Source organism: Girardinichthys multiradiatus, chromosome 9 (assembly GCF_021462225.1).
Source record: "Girardinichthys multiradiatus isolate DD_20200921_A chromosome 9, DD_fGirMul_XY1, whole genome shotgun sequence".
NCBI classification, from domain to species: domain Eukaryota; kingdom Metazoa; phylum Chordata; class Actinopteri; order Cyprinodontiformes; family Goodeidae; genus Girardinichthys; species Girardinichthys multiradiatus.
In genome coordinates this window covers 5,644,946-5,667,430 of record NC_061802.1, presented here as the reverse complement: position 1 = coordinate 5,667,430, position 22,485 = coordinate 5,644,946, and the positions used below count along the sequence as shown (strand labels likewise).

At 35.8% G+C, this 22,485-nt stretch overlaps 1 protein-coding gene across 1 annotated transcript in view; it reads left to right on the top strand.

The window, feature by feature from the left end:
• Positions 1 to 22,485, top strand: part of LOC124873250 (contactin-associated protein-like 4) — a 147,478-nt gene that overhangs the window by 101,548 nt on the left and 23,445 nt on the right. Inside the window, exons 11-18 of the mRNA XM_047373770.1 lie at positions 622 to 728; positions 3,175 to 3,294; positions 3,416 to 3,616; positions 4,792 to 4,954; positions 7,963 to 8,090; positions 8,696 to 8,866; positions 15,976 to 16,194; positions 21,302 to 21,541. Of these exons, the coding sequence (XP_047229726.1) occupies positions 622 to 728; positions 3,175 to 3,294; positions 3,416 to 3,616; positions 4,792 to 4,954; positions 7,963 to 8,090; positions 8,696 to 8,866; positions 15,976 to 16,194; positions 21,302 to 21,541 (1,349 nt within the window). The remainder of the gene's footprint in view (positions 1 to 621; positions 729 to 3,174; positions 3,295 to 3,415; positions 3,617 to 4,791; positions 4,955 to 7,962; positions 8,091 to 8,695; positions 8,867 to 15,975; positions 16,195 to 21,301; positions 21,542 to 22,485) is intronic.

Genomic DNA, 22,485 nt, shown 5'->3' with positions numbered 1-22,485 from the left:
GTAAGAAGCAGGTAATTATTCATATTTTCAGGTCTACTGGTTTCTGTAAACAAAGCCTAATACTCAAATGAAAAAAGAAAGTTAAAATTTTATCCCTGTGAAGGAACTCAGCTGCAAAGCTACCTTGAAGATCAAATTTAGCGAGAATTTCAAAGAAATTAAACTCTACATTTTGTGTAATGGCTAACACTAGACGTATTTTGTCTCCAATTTTTAAACGTGCCTCCAAGTTTTGTCTACATGTTACTACAATTTAACTGTTGTATAAATGTTCAGTACTTCCGGTTATCTGTAATCAATTTTTTTTCAAGACTATAGAGATTTTATGTAGAGCAGACCCTTTGGATCACCTCGGCAGATGGACAGAAATGTGTAATACATCTTGAAAAAAAAATCCATCTTATCAACCAGCTGGTCCTCAGGCTGCACAGACTGTTGAAACTACAAGTACGTTTTTTTTTTTTTTTTTAGCTGATTTAATTCGGGTCCCTGCTCCACACCTTTTCATCGGAACAGATGTTTTAAAGACATACGAACATCCTTGTGAAACTTTGAGAGAACTTTTGACAAAGAATAAGTTAATCTTGTCATGTATTCACTGCTCTCTTCTCTCCCCTGCAGGTGTTCCCCGAGTCACTGCAAACATGGAGGAAGATGCACTCAGTCATGGAGCACCTTCCACTGTAACTGCTCTAATAGTGGCTACAGAGGAGCCACCTGCCACAGCTGTAAGCTTTACATCAAAACAAACACACAATAAGTCTTATGGGGTGATGGCAAAGCCACTGTATGGCACTTGACATGGGATTTTAATAGTTTAAAGCTAAATAAATTATAATTTTGTAGCGTTTTAAAACAACTGCAAAATATCCATGCTATGTCCAGTACAACACCATCAAACCCAAAGAATATATTTAGAATATAATTGCATGCCGCTTAATACAATAGCGTGATACATTCTTTGGATTTCATTTCTATTTTATTTTGAAAACCATTTGTCACTTTACGTCCACTTCAGTATGAACTGCTTAGATCAACATCGTTTCTTTTTTAATGTGACAAAATTGGATACGTTTAAGTGGTGTGAATAGCTATGCAAGGCACTGTCTAATATTTTCAGGTTTCATTTTCTATTTATGTATTTTAATCTCAGATTTTATTACAGCTTTCAGCAAATTATTCCTATTTTACAACTTTTCTGCTTTTTTGAAAGCCAAGTATAAAAACTGCATTAGATACATTTTAATTTCAAATAAAAAGCCAGAATTAAAATTTTCATTAATCTAAAGAAGAGAAATACATTTTATAAATTGGAATCTTACTCTATGCTGTCAATTTACCTGTGGATTTCTTCTTATGCCATTGGTTAAAAACTTTAATTAGCTCTGTTCCTTCAGGAATAGACCAGACAGATTGGTGATTCTTCATTATGCTTTGTATATTAGAATCCCATTTAATTTAAAAGTTTTAAAGATTGTTTTGGTCTTATTATTGCTGTCACCTGCACATAGCCTACTATAGTTGTGCTTTTTATTGTAAAAAGTTACTCTAAATTTATTTATTATGAGTTTGTTTGGTTTCTAAAATAAAATATTCAGCTGTATACTAAAAAGAAATCTGAATCTTAATTGTTTTATTTACAAATGCACCAGTCACTTTGGAGCAAAGTAAAACATGTTGTGCATATCAAATGAGCTTTTGGAAACCTACTCATATTTACTGAATTCATTACTTGCAGTTCTTTGGAGACTTTTAGATAGGTTTGCCCTAAATTTCATATGCTCCTTCTTGGCAAAAATAGCATCCCTTAATGCATCCATAATGTAGAAATAAAATGTCACCTTTCCACGGGGGGATAGAAGAAGACAGAACAAAGGGACGGCATCCCGCTGTAGATGAAAGCCACAATTTTCTCCGACTTCTATCTTCAAAGAGCAACGTAAAGCACTGTGTCAATTCTCAGCTCTTAAATGCTTCTTCTTTCTCATCATGCCTAATATTTTTAACCTAAGTACCAAAGACTTTCAAGTGCTAAAAATATCTCAAAAAACGTATTTCAATTGGAAGAACAGGAACAATCATATTTCTTTAATGTCTTTAGCTACACTATTGTACTCTTTATAGCGTTGAAAACCTGAATAGCTGTTCAGAGGCAGATTGCCAAGATCAAAGTAAGGTGGAACCAGGACATGATTATGATTTCATGGAAAAAGAAGACAAACATTAGTACTGTACTGTAGTACTGTACTGTACTGCAAAGCATTACAACACAGACACATAATGTATAGAATAGAATAGAATAGAATAGAATAGAATAGAATAGAATAGAATAGAATGTCAATTGGCCCTCAGTGAGGGAATTCAGCCTTACCATCAGCAAAGTGACAGGAAAATGGAAGCATGCAGATTCACCCAACGGTAAAATATAAAGTCACAAAATAAGAAATGAGGGTACAGTAAGGGTAACTTTACAACAAATAGAAAGCCCTACCACTTAGTTAAAGATAGCGTACTCATATTCAAGGAAATATTCAAATGAGTAGGATCTACAACAGGTTTTAATGGGAGGCAACCATGTTTGAGCCATTTAGATGTCCTGTTGGAAAACAGGATTGTTGTCCTGTTTTCCAACATGACAACAACACCAAACACACATCAACTCTGCTTTTGGAAAGAATGAAGCAAATTAACATAGGGCTTCTGGAATGCCTTCAAACTCAATCCTATCGGGCAGTTTGTGCCAGAAAACCATCCAGTCTAAATGAACTCTTACAATTCCACTAAGAAAAGTGGTGAAAGATCCTACCAGAAAACATGGACCCTCCCAAGCCAACAAAATGGTTTCTCTCTAACCTGCTGAGGGGCATTTAAATGTAAATTGGTGCTGTATGTATATATTTTAGCCTGTATCTATAAACCTGACCCAGAAAATTATAAAAATTCAACATAAACTCAAATTGTGCACCTAATTCATGTTCGTAAACATCATTGGATGTGTGTGATGTATTATCAATCAACCCTTTAAAGGAACAAATCAAATAAATCATTAAAACTCAAAAATGTATAAATTCATACTGATGGGTGTATGTAAATCTCTAACTTCTACTGAATAGTTTCTGTGTATTTAAAACTTTTACACCCTTTGATTTACATTCTGTTATATTTTTGCTATAGCAAAATTTGAACGGTCATGTGAAATCTACAAGCACAAAGGCAACACCTCAGGGCACTTTTACATAGATGTCGATGGCAGTGGACCAATCAAACCCCAGCTCGTTTATTGTAACATGACAGGTAAAAAAAAACAAAAAACACAGACATGGATATGTCTATTTCTTGTAGATCGTTGATATCTGCCAATCTGAGCATTGTTATTATTGTTTTTTTCTTCTCAACGTTGCTGCCTCTCCACCAGAGGACCAGACATGGATTGTCATACAGCATAACAACACAGAGCTGACCACAGTTCAGGCCTCCCCTGACACAAACCAACACTTTGCCAACTTTCACTACCAATCTGAAGAGAAGCAGCTATCAGCCATCATCAGTCAGTCAGAGCACTGTGAGCAGGAGCTATCCTACCACTGCAGGAGGTCTCGCCTATTTAACACCCTGGGTAAGCTATGGCAAGGGAAAAAATCTGTGACATTTAATATTTAACATAAGTTACTTAGAGAACTTCGGAAGTGGCGATATTTAACAGTAATTGTGTTAGTCAGCTTTTTTGCTGAGTGTGTTAGGAGTGGAAATGTCAAGATGTCTGGAGGCAATGTCTTTGCAAAGTAAGCTTTTCTGAGTCTGTGGGATCTATATCTGAAATCAGGGCAGAGTGGTGTGAACTGCTGATTTAGTCGGTTAAGTTACTATTTAAAACATTAATTAAATTTTGCTTGTGCATTATCTCCACTGCTTTACTGCACTTAATTGTTTAGGAAATCATCAGATTTTTTTCTTTCATTAAATGAGGACTTAAATACACAGCTCAAGGGTGTTCTAAGGAATTAAAAAGTAGCAAATCCTGTGAACCTCACAATTAAAAGCCTTCTGATCAGCATAACTCTTAGGAACTCAGTCACTTCTTTCCTGCCTAGTTTTATCTGGAATGTAACAGTGATACTTGTTCAAGGTTGGACAGGCGCTGGAATAATGCATTTTATAAAAATCTCAAAGATTTGGGTGTGTTGTCAGACAAGAAACACGACAAGCAGAATCTGGTTTGGATATTTATCTCATTTATAATGGAGAGATTAATTACCTAAATCTGTTAATTAGATGAGAATTAAATGATGACTTCATAAAAAACATTGATTTTGGAGACATTGTACATAAACTGTCACGTCCATATGTTCAAAAGACTGATTAGCTGTTTTCACACAGCAATGGCTCTACATTGATGCCAAGAAAATGTCCACATAAATCTGTCTTTGTTTCATTTGTGGTGGTTCATAAAGCATTGCATCATTGTGTTAATATGTGTGTGTACATAAAGCAAGCTGGGATTGTGGGATTGTGAGCTGAGTAACAACGGCAGAGAGTATCTAGTTGCAGCACACAGGGCTATTTCCCATATGGCAGTTTCTTACTCTAACTTCAGTCATATCTTGCTAACAGGTGTATTCTCAGTGCTTCAGCTTTAGTGTGACCATTCTGCCTTTGTAGTTAAAAGCAGAAATAACATCTGCCTCTTTAATAGATTTGTGTAAAAGTTTTTCTGTGTTTCTTCATGAAATTTAATATATTGCCTGTTTTTCTGCATGTGAAACATTGTTCTGTGTTTTGCTTGTGTTTAAGATGGTGCTCCATTTAGCTGGTGGGTAGGAGGCCCAGCCCCAGGTCAGATCCAGAACTACTGGGGTGGAGCTGTGCCTGGCAGCCGGCAGTGCATGTGTGGTCTGCAGGACAACTGTCTCGACTCAAGTTTCTACTGCAACTGTGATGCTGACTATGACCTATGGTACTGTAAATTATTGTGCAACTTTCTCTCTTAAGGTTCTTTACATAGATTTTCTCTTAAAGTGTTTTAACTGTTTTAGCAAGCTAATTGTTTAATTTTATGCGTTTAAATGTATTTAGACAAGTAATGCTCCAAAAACCGAACCCTATCGAACTCGTTGATTACATGAACAGTGATTGTTAATGTCACATAGTGTATCTGCATGCTCTTTTTAAATTTCAAAAGCAGATTGTAAGTGGGGTCTAGAAGAAGAGTTGATACCTCAAGCTTAACTGTTAGCTCAGAGATTTATAACAGAATAAGTCTAGATTTTTGTAAAGCTCCTGTCCTCAACATATGAGTGAAGAAAGTGGTAAAGATGGTATGACCTTTCCTTTCCATCAAAATAATTTTATATGTGAGGAAACATGTGCAGCAATAACTCTGCATAGCTACGACTCTGTTGGCATGGCTACAGTGCTGATAAGAGGTTTAAGGGTTGTTTTTGTACTGTTCTGTTAATAATAGCCTAATACAATAACAGAACTTTCATGTATCTTATGTCTAAACTGAAGTAATTTATGCTTTTGGAGCTTTATCTCCTTTCTAGATTTATCAAACTCTGTCTTCAATTACTCAAAGTATCAGAAATAATTACATGTAATAAATAAACTTTGATCAACTTTAAAATGTCAAACATTAAAACACATCCATTGATATTTAAAGAATCAAACTTAAAGACAAAGCCCAAGACTTCCTACATTTGTGTGTTCCATCTTTTGATTTGTTCCGTTTTAAGTTTTAGGGGTTTTCTTTCTGACTTTTTTATATTTGTTAGTTCAATGCATGTAGTTGTGCTGGCTATGGATTACTGTCACAATGTGGAAAATTTTCTTATCAAATCAGAACATTGTCAAAAAAGAAACTAAAGAACAAAGGAAGCTATAGTTTTATTTAACCTATATTACAGAATGATTAGAAACCTAAATGATCATTATGCAATAGTCTGGCTTGTATAAGTAGTAATACCTCTACAAGGCATTTGTCACAAAGAAACAAACTTCAGAATGTATTTCTGAAGGTTGAAAGATTTGTTTAAGATAAATCCACACAAGGTTAGTAAGGTAGATAATAATTACATGAAGTAAAGGTTTATGGAAGGAAACTAACACATGATTTTAAAATGTTCTTTTACAAACAAAAAATTGATAACTGTGGCATGCATATATTAAGTCCTTGTCAATGCTTTGTAATACCAGCTTTCACTACGATGACAATTTTTGCCTATTTGCAATATGACTCTACCATCTTTTTAAGCTCTGTTAGAATGGAGGTATAGTGTGTGAACACCAATGTTCAAGTCTTGCCACAGATTCTCGATTAGATTTAGGTTTTGAATGTGTAGGTATTTTAAATACATGAATATCGTTTAATCTATCCTCCAAACATTCAACTCCACTTGAATGTTTAGGGCCATGGTCCTGCTGGAAGGTGAAACTCTGGTCCGGTCACATTTGTTTTAGAACTGGCCTGAATTTATCTCTATCCATCTTTCCATCAGCTGACCAACTTTTTGCCCTGTTAAAGCATGACCACAGTTCAATGCTGCTACCACCATGTTTCAAGGTGGGAATGGTCTGTTCATGGTGTTAGTTTTTCCACCTCAGTGCAGTTTTGTTCTCATCTGACCAGATAACCTTCTTTCACTTGTTTCCTATCTTTCATCTGAGCTGTGGATCTCTGTAGCTCCTTCAGAGTTGCCATGGGCCTCTGGGCTACTTGGGTGTCACTCTTCCAAAACAGTCAGTGTTGGTTCATGAACATGTCTTGGTAGGTTTGCCATTGAGCCACACTCAGAACTTTGAATAATGGATTGAACAATGCTCCATGAGATGTCCAATAGTTGGGATATCTTTTTTTTTTTTACCAAACCCCAATTCCCAACAATCTTTTCACCAACCTGTCTGCTGTGTTTCTTGGTCTTTATGATGCTTTATGATGCTATTCGTTCATGAATAAACCTCAGAGGCCTGCTGGATTTAAACTGAGATGAAATTTCACACAGGTTGACTATATTTGCTTATTAATTAACTTTTGAAGGCAACTGGTTGCACTGGATTTTCTACAACATATTGAAGTTTTCTGTTGACATATCAGTAAATTATTTGATCGTAGTACCCTGTTCTCTTGAATAAAATTCAGTTTTTTCTTTTTTAATGCATATGCTTGTTTACTTCCTTTGATCATTTCTAATCTGTTTTTATTATCTGCCTGTTTTAAACATCTGAAAAGAACCCTCTGTTATATCTGTTTGAGTGAAAGTTGTTACCTTTGTTAGGCACTGTAAGACATTGACATTTTCACAAAATGTATTTCAGACCACTCTACTGTTGCTTGAATTTATTTATGAATTTGAGGTGTCTTCTATACCAGGAAGGAGACATCAACAAATCCCAAGACATTTAAACATCCTTTGTCTGGTCTTTTATTTCTTTTTACTCAGGCCTTGAGCATTTTATTGTCTCACTCTAGCTCTGCAGTCAGGACTGTCTTATACTGAAACCAGCTCTGCATTCCCAATGACCCTGCATCTTTTATCCAACAATCTCATCACAGATTATCTCCTGTTGTCAAAATTTGCTCCATTTTGCTGCTGCCATCATTTTATCAGATATACCAATGCCATGCAGTCCCATAATTTATTTATTTTGTTTTGCAGCAACAAAGCAGTTGGTTTGGATGTGCAAATGAATCACTCAAGCTAACATTGTGCAGGGAACAGTTCCACCAAGAGTAAGACGTTGTGTCAGCTCAGATTGTTTTTTTTTTTGTCTGTCAGCACATCCTTAAGTAAGCCTCTGAGAACAAATGACTGCAGTCCAAACAGAGTGTTCATCTTCTAAACAGAATTTATTCCACTTTTTTACTTTAGTTTGACTTCAGGTAGGAACAGTTTTCCCTTTTCCTATTATGTCTTATTTCTGGCATATGTTCAATCCTGCTGCTCTTTTTCTCTTCTTCCACCTCAGGACGGATGACTCAGGCCTTGTCACCCATAAGAAGATCCTACCAGTCAGGTCGTTGTTGCTGGGTGACATCCACCGTCCAGGTTCAGAGGCTGCCTACAGGGTGGGACCTCTCCGCTGTCATGGAGACCGTAAGTCTATTTCAATATGTTGCTGCTTTTCACGCAGCTGGTACCAAAGGTGAAAATGTTTTAGTTTTCCATGTGAAAATACTGTATGTACCCTTGAATGTTTTTCATCTGATGATACAACAACCCACATTAAGTCAGTCCCCCTGTCCAGACTCTTTCCATTTAAATTGTGAATGGAAGATTTCCCAGCAGCAAATTACACTAGCTAATTAGCAGACACCCAATTAAAAACTCCCCGATGCCATTTTATAACCACAGTATTAATAGAAAATGTAAAATAAATTAACAAGTTGATATATTTTACTTCTGATGACTGCTTATATAGTCACCAATAAGTTTAATGAGTTAGTAAATAAATGCCCAAAGATAAATCAACATAAGTAAGATAGCATAGCTGCTGTTGTGCCTTTTTTCCTCACCTAATTAGCTGAACAGTTGGTTCATTTGTTTACTACATGGTTTCCATTATACAGCCCTCATAATGAGTTTTCTCTTTAATGAGCTTTGTTCCAATGTGATATATGCTACAATGGCCTAAAAAAGTTTTACAGCCATATTTCTTGGTAGAAAACACAAAACATTTCAGCTGTTTTTCTGTGTTATAGAAAACTTCTGGAATGCTGCATTTTTTGACAAGGAGACGTCCTACCTTCACTTCCCTACCTTTCATGGAGAGCTGAATGCAGACATCTCTTTTCTGTTTAAAACAACATCCTCCTCTGGGCTCTTTCTTGAAAATCTGGGCATCAAGGATTTCATAAGAATAGAGCTCAGCTGTAAGTGACAACTAAACAATGTTTTGCCTCCTTGTTATAAAGACGGATTTATGTTTTTTCTTCTGAATACAGTCTGCAACTGTGATAGTTATTCGTAAGTTCAACCCAGCAGAGGATTCACATAAGGTGTTGTTTTAATATTGAACTGCAGAGGAGGAAAGGTTTTCTCAGCTTACTTCTTTTTTATGAGTTAAAGTTCAACAGTACAAGTTGAACAAAGAAAAACTTGTACTGCCTGGGCGGCATTTTTGTTGAGCCACCCAGGCGACTCAACAAAAATGTCTTCATTAATAAAATAGTTTGCTGTTTGCCTCCTTTTTGCTACAGTTTTCTAAAGGTGACTATTGTAAGCAATAAAAAGCAGCCACTGCTGTGTTAATGCCTTTTTTCTATATTTAAAGGTCCCTATATACAGCACTGTACACCATTATTGGCACCCCCGGTATAGAGTGTAAAAAGCCATAAATGGTTGAGACATGTGGACCCCAAAATGCCATATATTGGGGTTCACACCAATTTAGAATATTAATCAAAATTTATTTTAACAAGCTAAAAAAATTGTCTTCATTTAGGGAAATGTAACAGGCAATAGTGTCTTGCCTGAGGCCTCCATGTCGCGTTTCAATTGATTTAGCTGAGACCGAAGATCCTCAGTTACAAAAGATAAAATTAAACAGCTTTGACTCTGGGGATAGCTATTTTCTGCTGACGAAACGTTTTTATAAATGCATAAACACCCTCCCATAAAGTATTTAGTAGCGTGCTTAACCTGTTAAATAAAGCATTGGATAAACAAAATGCATACAACAGATGTCCATGCGCTGCATTTGTGGTTTAATATTAGTAGTTCTGTGGAGTCAAAATGATTCATAGCTGTTCTAGATATAAATGATCCTAACTCAGATATTTTACGTTTTAGTTATCCTATAATTAAAGAGATGTGAGCTATATTAGAAATGGTTCTAATGTTAAATGACAAAACAACAAGTTATCTTGTCCATTTTGAAGAATGTCTAAGAACTATCTGCCTCTGTAGGCTGTTTAAAATCATCTTTTAGTTCATGATCTACACATGTTCTTTATGACTCAAACAGCTGAAGGGTCCTAAATGGGGAGTTGAAGTTGACCCACCAATTATTTGCCTCTGATCTACCTCAAGAAGGCTGTCACAAACTAGAAACCACTAAGAGATGTAAGGGTAGAACAAGACTGCAACAAGTGTGATGTAGTAACATTTTTCATTGCAAAGAGCGATTGTTACATTTCAATTTGTTTGTTATACAATGATACCAGAAAAATCTGAACTAAAATAGGTTATTTGATGCTACTGAGTAGCTGATTCTTGTCCTATTGTTGTCTCCTTTGAAATGGACTCTTTGCTGACACTGCAGAAACCATGTGTTGAAGGAATCATAAAGCTCACAAAGGATAATATTATGATGATGTAAAACGTATTGTAAGATCAGAAAATGTTTGTCATTTTGTAGGACATTTTGCTTTACACTCGATGCATTATTAAGTTGTACATTTTAATGTGTTGAACTTAAAGCTTGCAAATTCACACAACATACAAGCAAAAGTGCAGCTGCAGTGCAGGAAAAAAGGCATGCACATTCAGTCAAATCCTGCTCCTTGAAGACTCCTCATTGATAAAGCATGTCACATATGTTTTCATTGCACTATGCTGTTGTTATTGTAACAGTTGAAGTTAAGATGTCTCTGAATCATTATTACACATAACAAACCAGACAGCTGTTTCTAAAACAGAAGTTATATCTTTGTTTATGAGTGTTTGTGTGTGTTTTTATTTTTATCTATTATTTTGAAAAAATAAAAAATCAGTCTCCTATAGTTCCCCTTGTGAGAGGGGAGTATATATAGTCAGGCTTGCATACTGGCAGCATTATGATACATAAAGAAAATTTGGCCTCCAGCTCACTTCACCTCCTCATAGTTATTTTATTTTTTACTATAAATGAGAAGTGTTTAATATTTAGCACACAAAACTTAAACAATAAGTGAAGGAAATATCAATTTAAAGTGTGAGTTCAACTTAACTAACACATGAAGGATGGAAGGATGCAAAAATAGTGTGGCATGCTAAGAAAGACAGATCTTAAATATTCCTAGGATTCTGGCCAGATGCCCAGATTGTGGAGGTAGAAGTAATCTATGTGGAACATGCACTGCAACACAGATACCAGACAGATAAAACAGCACACAATGCTGAGCAACAGCAAATCAATCCATCTGCCTTCACTAGCTGTGAGAGCAGCACTTAAGTGCTACGTATGCTCCAAAATAAAAATGAATAAATACAAAAGAAATCTGGGCCTGTATTCACAAAGATTATCCGAGTCCTATCAGAGCGCTCCAATCAGCCTACAGATTCCTGCCAAGGAGTCTGAAGTTAAGAGTGATTCAGTTTTCTGCTGAGAGTTACTCTGAGCTAGGAGAGGACAGAAATTCCCATCTTAGTGAAGAGGTGTGGTTGACCCGGTGCTAGAGGTGACACTGTCTTCTGAGAACTGTGATTGGTTGTTTAAAGAAACAAACAAAAAGAAAATGCTCTCCTATTAATCAATGCAGAGAAATTAACCAATGATAGAATTTAGACTGGATTCTAAAATGTGTAAATCATGATGATAAAACTTAGCAAAATTAAATTAATTGTCACACAGCATCAAAATGTTTAAACATAGCTTATTTAAATGCTCATCATGATTTTGATTTGCTAATTATTATCTTTACTTGCCATGCTGGTTGTTTTAATACTGTTTTTATACTGCATCTATTAAATTCATTTTATAATAATATTAAAATTCAGCAATTTACTGTGATCTCCTTTTTGTATAACGGATCCCTGCGCGATCTAGTCGGTAGCGTTTTATTAATTCGCTGTTATTCACTGTTTGGAAAATTCTGTCTCTCTTTCCACCATCTTCTCTGCTTAAGACACTCTTAGGCCCACTAAAGTGAAGGAAATATCAATTTAACTAAAGTCATGTCACTACTAACATTTCCTCACTTTAGGAGCTCTCTTAAGGCCTAAGATGCTTTGTGAATAACTTTTATCTTACCAAGGCAAAATTCTAAGAAAAATCTTTGAATTCGAGAAATTCTAAGTCTTCTTAGAATGATGTCACTAGGAGCACTTTGTTAGCACTTTTAGGACTCTTTGTGAATATGGGTCCAAATTGAATATCACCAAAAAACATTTCTTCTTTGTTTTTTAGGTTGTGCTTTGTTTTTTAAGCACAAATTAAAGACTTTCTGCATTCCATGCACTGTTGTCTGCCTTCAAGCAAAATATTTATCCATTGAAGAAAATTATTTTTCAGGGTTATTATTAGAAACATTTTATATTTTCTGTAATGTCTTGTTTTTCTAAGACTTGTTCAATGGAATCACCTTCATAAAATAAAAATTGGTTTGTCCTCAAGTACACATGCTGCAGATCTAATTAATAAAAAGGAAATTGTGTGGTCAGGAAGAACTGCTATGCAGAGAGCCAGCATTTGTTTTAGACAGCGATCAAATATCAACATCAAATTTGTTTATTATTAGTCTCATGTCTTTAAATTTGAAATGTGATCTGTATCTGTCACACCATAGTCAATGCTTTTGTCCTAAATATGTCTGCCTGTAGAAACATAATGTATCTTGGTTCTTAATGTAAAATACTAAAGCTATAACTAGAAAGTTAACATAAAGGCTTCATTACAGCAAGTCCTCAAGCATAGTGAATTAAAAATAGTATATCTGTATAAACCTTCTCTAATACAATGTCAAAAACTTCTATGGCATGAACATTACAACTCAGAGATCCATATATAGACAGTACATTTGTCCTACTACTACAGAATATACACAAATGCTATGCATGTTTTGTACCATTGACTTAATAGTAATGTGTATAAAACTCCTGCTACTCTATACAGATGCTCTGTGTGCACTGATGAAGATTCTCTCACTTTGCCATGCTAAATGCAGGGGAGCCCAAAGTTTTTTTTTCTGAATAATTCAGTTAATATAATTTCATCACTTGTTGGCTCTCATTAAGTTTGTAGAGAGTATTAAACTTTCAGACAAAAATTATCAGGTGGATATTAAGTAAAAAATGGGACAGTGACACCACCGCAAAAATCCACGTACTCCCTTTTAACTTCTATACACCTCCAAACAACACACATGTAATATATCTAACTGGGATAAATGATAAACCATACACATACTCCATCAACATAAATAAGGCTTAATCAAAATGTGCTTTACATTTAAATTCATGTAAAACCATATTTTAGAAACACCCACATGTGGAAAAAAAGAAACCATGTCATCAGCTTAAAGAAAGTGTATTTGTCTAAATAATCAAAATAACAACAAAAGTGCACATACAGAAGCACCTAGATTACACTGACCTCTTGTATGAACATTTTTTAAGAAAATGACCTTATGAGTCTTGCACAGTCTGGGGTTTCTAAAGGACAGTTTTCTGTATAAAACCCCATCCACCAGTCTAGAGGAGGTAGGCTGTGATTTGTAGGCCAGAACATTTGAAAGAATGTTAAACAGAACTTGGACAAGAGTACTTATTTTCTGCTCGGTAGAACCAGGTGTTTCCTAAATGATTTTTTTCTTTCAAGAGTCAAAAAATGTTTAAACTGTTTCGATGTAATCTAAAATTTCCATTTACTTATTGTTGTCAAACTTTGTTATACTGTTGGTCATTAATTCTGAAAAGTATTCCCTAAATGTAATTTTAAATCTTCCAACTGATGTACTTTTTGTGAGTCTGACTTCAATTCAGTTTATTAAGCAGCAGTTCAGAACAAATGCCATCTTGAAGATAATCAGGTCCAATTTACTGCATATCCAGGTATATGGAATCTTATTTGGTCCAAATTCAAGTACATTTTACCCAGTTCATTTTAATCCAATCCAAACAAATAAGAGATTAAATTACATGCAGCTCAACTCAACCATAATTATTTAATAGTGATGTCAAATTAATTTATTCATTTAATAATCATACCATTTATCTAAGGATGGTGTTTAGAGTGAATAACTAAAAAGAAGAACATAACATTTCTAACAATACATGTAAACAGAACCTGTAAAAAAGCAGAATGGGAGGTAAAAGTAGAATGGTAGACAGATTTTTTAGTTTTCAGGCTCCTTTCCTGTGGAACGAGCTGCCAGTTTTAGTCTGTCACGCAGGAACCCTGTCTACTTTTAAAACTACACCTAAAATGTTACTTTTTGATAAATGTGTTAGTTAGAATGGCTTGAGTTATCCTGAGCTATCTCTATAGTTATCCATCGGCCTGGGCTGTGAGAGGACATAATGATCATTTTTTCTCACTCTGCTACTTTCTTCTACCACTCACAAGTCATGCATCATCATCATTCTCTCTGAGTTGTTTTCTTCATAAAAGTTGCAGCTTGCATGGTGTTTCTGTTCAGCTCTCTCAGCTTCCTGGAGGGGGCAATTGGCTGAGATGTTGCTCCCAGTAACTTCATGTTCTCTTGGTATAGATGATGCACTTGACTCATGCGCTCATGTTCAACCCCATCTCCTAGACAAAACTGTTAAAGGAGCTATTGCTACAACTACTCTGTTTTCCATCCTGTAGATTTTACCACTGGCTCAGAGCTCATATGTTCAGTTGTATTTATGTTCTAGATAAGGCCACTACAGGTGCTACTGTTTGCCATTAACTCTTTACTTTTTCTTTAATGTAGAAAGTACTCCCGGACTAATGCTTCTGCAATTTGTTTGTGTACTTCTTTGTGTCTTCTCCAATCCTGAGTTTATTGTGATAGACAGCTGCTCACACTGAGCAACTTGAGGTCTCTTGAGGTTTCACCCTGTTAAAGGGCAATGTTTCTTTCTACTGTTGCCACATGCATGTTCAGTTCAAGCGATTGATGCAAAATTAACAACTCATTGCAATATACTGTCCACTGCTGCCACGCTTTCAATCATGAGGAGGAGAGACTGCTAAAAAGTCAGTGACTCAAAGCAATCAGCTGTTTCCTTAAATAAAAAACTCTTTACCAACTGGCATTATAAACTGAACCTGACTGCATTATTTTATAACTAGGATAAAATGTGGAAAGCATGTAATTGACTTTGAATCTGTCTATATGATTAAATTGGACTGTCTATGTATTTCTGCATATAAACTAGATCTGTTTGTCTTGTTAAGTACCTCGAGACAGCTGTGAATTGGAGCTATATACATAAACTGAATTTATTTTAATTAAAACTTGGTTGTAGCTCATCCACTACTCATCCACTCTGAAACATAGATTGGTAGTGTGTAGCCATACTCTTTCCTTCTTGCCCTAGGCTTTCATCAAAAGCACCACAGATCTGTGTCCAGCTGTCTGTCTATGCTGTCAGCAAATAGCTCTATGGGAGGAAGTCAGTTCACCACTCTGCAAACATATGATGATGGAGGAACACAAGTGACTAATAGGTTTATTGAAAAATGTTACAATGTGGAGTCAGACTGGAGAAAACAATCCTAAAAAATGGCAAAAATAAGTCGAAATTCATTTCAAGAAATAAGACAGGAAATTGTGTTTAAAAAACATAACGTGTTGCTTGTTAAATCTTATTTGTATGGTTGGAACAGTGCAAGTCTTCCTACTCCACCCACATCATAAACAGATTTTACAGCTTTGAGTTCCAGATAAACAATAACGTTATTTCTATTTGTTGTGAAACAATTTTTTGTAAAGTAAATTGTTACATCTTATTCAAGGGCCTGTTTGAACATTTTACCTATAATCTAAAAACATATTTTTTATTCATATCAAACTGTGAGAAAAATTATTTTGCATGAATAAAAAATTTGCATGCACATGCAGAGTGTCTTTCTTTTTATAAACAGGATTATGCTGTTTTTTTTTTTATGTCTGTTTACTCCAATACAAGGTGAGACTTAAAATATACAGCTAAACCTTCTTACTCATCAAAATCCACAATTATTATAAGCATATGAGTTCTCTTTCAGTGTGTGTCAGTCACTCTGCCATCAAATTGTTTTAAATGTACTGATAATTAATTTTTAATGTGCTATATCTTTACTCTTCGTCAGCTTCTACAGAGGTTGTCTTCTCTTTTGATGTGGGGAACGGACCTCTAGAGGTAAAAGTGAAGACCGGCCTCCCCCTAAATGACAACCGCTGGCACAGGGTGCAAGCTGAGCGAAATGTTAAAGAGGCATCGCTACGCGTTGATGACTTCCCTGCTACCATACAAGAAGCTCCTTCTGATGGATTTATTCATCTACAGCTCAACAGCCAGTTATTTATCGGTGAGACACAAAGGTTTGAGTTTTTCCATATGCCTTCTGCATGAGCACAGTTCAAATTTAAGTTAGCATTGTGATGCGTGATTTTAGGTTCAGTAGATTTGCTGTGGAGTATTAAATTACATAGAAAGGAGTGATAATGTGATGTTTAACAACTAACTTCAATAACATATGATTGTGAAAATTAATTGCTGCCATTTCTGACTTATCTCACACAAAGTTCATGTGGCAAATAAAAAAATCAGTTCGGACTCTGTAATGTTTCCCATAAGAATTGTAATTTTTAAACTTTTTCGGCATATCAGGAAAAAGCCTTTTATGTCCTAACACCACAACTGTAAATATGTGAAATTTGTTTTTAATTGTAGTCATGGGCTTTGGTTATATAAAACTAAGTTTGAGCTTACTCAAGATAGGTCTGGCATACACAAAGGATAAATAGAAGCTCCTCGTTACCACTGTTTAGTATGGTGGATGATCTGAAATGCTGTGGGCTTGTTTCTCTTCCAAAAGCCCAAGAATCACCACAACATTGTAAAGAAGAATCTGTTAAAAAGGACTATCACTGAGTCATTTAGGGAATAATCAAAAAATATAATGTTAAATCAATACAGAAATTGTTTCCCAGACACAAAATCAGCATTCCTCCATGGCCATCTCAGTCCCCATACCTGAATTCCTCATAAAACCAGTAGGATGAGCAGAGGTGAAACAGGAACGAGGACTCTGGATGGTCTAGAACAATGGTGTCCAATATCAGCCTGACATCCTGCATGTTTTAGATGTTTCCCTAATTCATCACCTCTGAATCAATTAAACAGTTACCCTCCAGTCCCCTGCAGAATTATATGCATGACACTGGCCCTCAAAAAGATTGTGCAAAGAAGAATGGTCAAATCTGCCTCAATCTGTAAGCTCCAACCTTGTGAAATGTTACTCTAGAAGTCTGAAAAGCCTATTTAAACTCAATGGTAAATGCATACTGATAGAGGCTTCTGTCAGTCTTTTGTGTTCATTCCATTCATATTTTAGTCCTTTATCAGGGAGCTTGTGGATTTGTATGCAAATGTGAACTCCCAGAGGTAGTTCGGGGGGCAGTGTGGCACAGTGCAGCTTACATGCAAAATGAATGAAGAAGATTGCAATGAAAGAAATGGAACTTCTCAGTCCACATGTTGCTATGTAATAATTGGCTGCGCAGAGTACTTCCATCTACTGTGGTGTCTTTTTATGTCTTTTTCAGAGAACATACATTATCAAGATTTCCCCCACCGACCTTGTTTTCTATTTTTCTCTGAATTCGGAAGCTAACTAAGAACATCCCTCCGGTGGCTATATTGCCTAACAACTATGCCAACCTATTAAACGCATTGTAAGCTTAAATACGAACTCAAATTAAGAGCAGAATATTCTGAAATTCTAATGTGTGAATTTGCTACTTCAGTAAAATGTTTGAATGTTGTCTAAAGAATTGCTTTACAGCAAACTTTGTTTTGTAACTAATGACAATAGTTATGGGCAAATTTGACAACATTGAACCTATGCAAGTATTACGCATGGTGCCTCTTGGAAGATTTCTTTATTAAATGATATTTTTATTTGCCCTTGTGCCATGAACAAACCGTTTTAAGAAATTAGCTGTGTATGGGGGATTTTCTCAGTCCTTTGCAATTATGCAACCTTGTAACCATAGATTAACAGAAGAAATAAACTAATCTTTGGTTTTAAGGCTTTATTTTTACAAACATTATGAACATTTATGAACCCTGACTTATGATGAGACTGGAACCATGCAGTGCTGCCGACTGACTGACAGAGTTAAGCTCATAATCCTCTCACAACAGCTAGAAAGAAGTGACTGTAAGTTGTTCCTCTCATGTAGAGTCCACAGTCCTGATTGGTGTTCACTGGCAGTTTGCTGGGATGTTTGAATGCCAGTGTGAATATGGGGATTATGAAATCTACATCTTTCTGAGGCTGTGTTTGTGCTTTCACCAAAGACTTGAGTCAATGTGGATTTTAGGAATCAGAGTTCTGTTCCAGAAGAATTGTTTTATACATGTATGTATGTCCTCAGTAAAACCAACACTTACAAGACAGCAAAACTATTTTTGCTGCAATAAATAGTTTTCTGCAATGGTAAAACATTGCAGTGGGAATCTTAGATATGCAATATATTTGTTTTTTAAGTTGTACTTTAGGTAAAATTGTGACACTTAAACTTAAGTAAGAAAATTAGTTTTGTGTCACTTTTATTCCTTTGTTGTAGCAATGCTTTAAAATTTGATTCATACTAACATTAATATGTATTGTTTTTTCAAACTTTAATTATCCATTAAAACAAAAACACCACTCAATAGTTAATATTAGAAGAAGCTGTTTAGTATTATGCACAGAATTAGTGAGGTTTTTCATGGGTACAGCTCACATACTCAACTCTGCTGCTCACAGATCTGGTTTCCTTAAAAATGTATCACCATTTAAACAGAAATTAACAGGCTTCCATGTGTAAAACATGTATAACTAATAAGCACTTTTAGAACAAAGGAATAATTAACCAAACAAAAATTTCTAAAATTTTGTGCAATGTTTATTCATTTTGGTTTAATGTAATTTTGTTGCCACAGGTTCGAATTAGTTTTGTTCACACACTCTGACACCCATTCCTGTTAGAGCGATGCTTAATTATCTTCTCATAATGTTTTATTACACGGCTCAAAAAGTAAAATAAACACTTTAAACACACATCAGTTCTCAATTGGAAAAATGTCAAGCTGCATATCCATACTGACATGCAATGAGTAATGTATTAGAAACAATATGATGCCACATCATTTGATGAAAATGAAAAATCATCAACCCACAGAGGGCTTAATACAAAGTCAGAGAGAAATTTAAACTGAAAAACTGATAAAGCAGTCTAGTCCAATTTGCTGAAATGTCATTGCAGCAACACAAAAGGTACTCAGTAGTTTGTATGGCCCCCAAGTACTTGTATGTGTGACTGCTAACATTGGGACATCGGATGGTGTCTTGGATGGTGTCCTGGCATATCTCCTCTCAGATCCTGACCAGGCCATCAGTGAGCTCCTGGACAGTCTGAAGTGCATCTTGGTGGCATTAGATGGACCTAAACTTGATGTCAAAGAGATGTTCTATTGGGTTTTGGTCAGGGGAGCGTGGAGGCCAGACAATGGTGGCTGTACAGGTCGGTACATCCCTTCATGGAAATGCCTCCCCAGAACAACACTGACCCACCACTAGACTGATCATGCTGAACAATGTTGCAGGGAGCAAAATGTTCACCACAGCTTCTCCAGTATTGTAAAAGTTTAACTGACTTGAAATTATAATCTTATTAAAAAGTGTGTCTTTAATGTTTTTAAGCAGTGTAGTTTAGGTTGGATATCTTATCCAAACATTTACGTATGTTAATATAGAACAATTTGCCATTTGCTATGCCGGACTGGGAGCAATACGTTTCTTTTACATACTTTGCTGTGTAGATATGTATTTTTCTGCATACTGTTATTTTCCATGTCTCATTTCAAACTGTTGTCGAGGGCAAGAACAGTCTTTTTCAGTTTACAGTCACCACCTTCAATGTATTTTATTTGGGCTTTATGTAATTGCCAATCACAAAATAGTAAATAATCATGAAAGATAAGAAAAAGAATATATATATTTTTTATGTTTTGCAAATAAATATCTGGAAAGTGTGGGCTGAATTTGAATTTAGCTTTTCTACATTGTAGCAGTGTTGTGTCAGGTCACAAGAACTACTTCTAGTTTCACTTTACACAAGTTAAAATAAATAAATTTCATAATTTACTCCCTAAACATTCTAAGTTCACAGCTCCAACATTAACATAAATTGTCACCATGTAGCATTTTAAGCCTGAGTTCACGTTGTTCACACAAACTCTGTTTTATTTGGATGAATTCCCGAAGCACCTGCTGACATTCACATATTTCAACGCTTTTGTTGTCAGAAAACAAAATAATTCTGAAATTTGACTGAAAAGCAGTTGTTACTATATGTGATGACCGGCTTCCAGATGTTATGACCTGGCACAGAGGTCACCTAGTTTAAAGGTTTGAATATTCTGTTTCCAAGCTTGACATTATTTGAATGAAACTTTGTTGGTATATACACCTTCATTTTTCATGTGCATGCTCCAGTCACTTGGAAATCTGTTTTCACTGTGTGCAGTTTCAGCTATCTTGCCTTAAAAATGTGTTGTTTTTATTTTAAAGTTAAGTGTGCATACTGAAGTACTTGGCAAATTGTTCCCCTGCCTCCATCTTTTCAAGTACTTTTTGTTGCGGTTGTATTGTCAGAATAGGACCTTTAGGTGGTTTGTGTTCCAACACTGTGTAGTAGGAAAGTCAAACTGCTTAAATGGCTAAAATTATCGCTGTCACGCAGGATTTTGGTTCTGACTCTCACAGGATTTCTGTCGCTCAGGCAGCTTCAGTCACTTTCTTTCATGAAGTTATTTATTTGCAGCCTTAGGAAACTTCTTTTTTCCTAGGCACAGTTATTTCTTTCAAATGTTTACAGCAAAAATTTGGATGTATGTGCCATAGATTAAGATTGTCTTTCACTGTTTACTGAATAGGTCATTTTTTATAGTAAAGGGTGTAGGAAGGTTTGGACTGAGCATTTAAAGTTTTTTCAAATTCAAACAGGAAGTTAATTCAAGTCTGAACACAACTGTGATGCACAAATTAGGGTGGACAGGGTCGACCTTGAGGAGGAATGTAGTTCTGCCAAGTGTATCCTCTGTGTTTGTTTGGCACATAGATGTTAATTGTCAGGTGGAAGGAGAGTCAGGTTTCCTGTCACCTGTCAGTGTGTAAAATTATCATCACACACCAGATTGCCCATCAGTTAAATAGTTAACCAATTACTACATGACATACTGCAGTAAAAATGCACGCAAGCATGTCAGTATAAAAGGAGGACAGTCAAAGTTTGGATTAGATTGGGTGGTATAAAAAATCCTGTTTTTGCTTCTTCCAGTCAGGTCTGACAACACTGAATGCCAGATACAGTGGAAAAAAAAGAGCTATTGTAACTACAGTGTTGGTCCTTTTTCCTTGGCAGGAGGCACCGCGTCAAGACTGAAAGGCTTTCTGGGCTGTATCCGCTCTCTGCAGCTGAACGGTATTACACTGAACCTGGAAGAGAGGGCAAGGATCACACCTGGCGTCAGACCTGGATGCCCGGGGCATTGCAGCAGCTATGCCGCATTCTGCCAAAACCAGGGGCGTTGTGTGGAAAAGGCCAACGGGTTCTCCTGTGACTGCAGCCAGTCTGCCCACACTGGAGCCTTCTGTCACAAAGGTACAGACTCACTGATAACTTTCTACCAGAAAATACAGAGGCAAAAGCGTGAAAAGGCCCCCAAGGCTTCAAAAACTTTTGATTGAGAAAGGGCTTTTTGCATATCTGAAGATTTATGTCGACTAGATATCCCTAGATCCATCAGATTGGCAGAATATTAATTGACAAATTACAAACTGCAGCAAAGAAAAGCTTTGGGGAAACATGGTCTAATATCATGAGGAAATGAAAAGAAAATCTTCACTGAGAGTTCAAATTGGGTTAGTAAGGTTTTTAAATTCTACAGCTGCATTGGCAGTTTGGTTGGATCTATGAGATAAGTCATATTTTCATCATGTAGTTCAATACATATTTGTGTTTATAAGATTAGCATTAATGAGAGGGAAAATGTGATTTTAAATAGTTACAGTTTAAATATTAATAAAACACCCTTAACATTGCTATGAAATTAAGACTTCAAAAACTCATAAAAGTTATAGCAACAGATAAAGCCACAAATATTTAACATGTTGAGAGGAAAGTCTGAGCACTTCTCTATACATTGCCAGTTTCCACAAGATTGCCTTCATACCTGAGAAGTTTGTTCCTCCTGTTTTCTACATCTTTTGTTATTACACCAGCTTGTTTTCATTTACAGAAGTGACTTTACTCTTCTCATATCAGCTGGATATGAGTCTGTATTTGAGCAGCAGCCTATGTTGCTGCATTTATTGCATTTTATCTTGACAGCTCAGTCCGTACATGTTATCCAGAGGCTCTCCAAAATAATATTTATTGTTTGCCGGTTTCATATGGTGGTGACAGGCAGCGACATAAGCCAGCTTCTCAGAGGAATGTGACAACCACTTTATTCTTTTGGAACGTAAAGGTCCTGGCACAAACAAATGATTCATCTGCTTTTTTGTTTTACTTCTTTCAAAGTTTGTATGACATAGATGATGAGC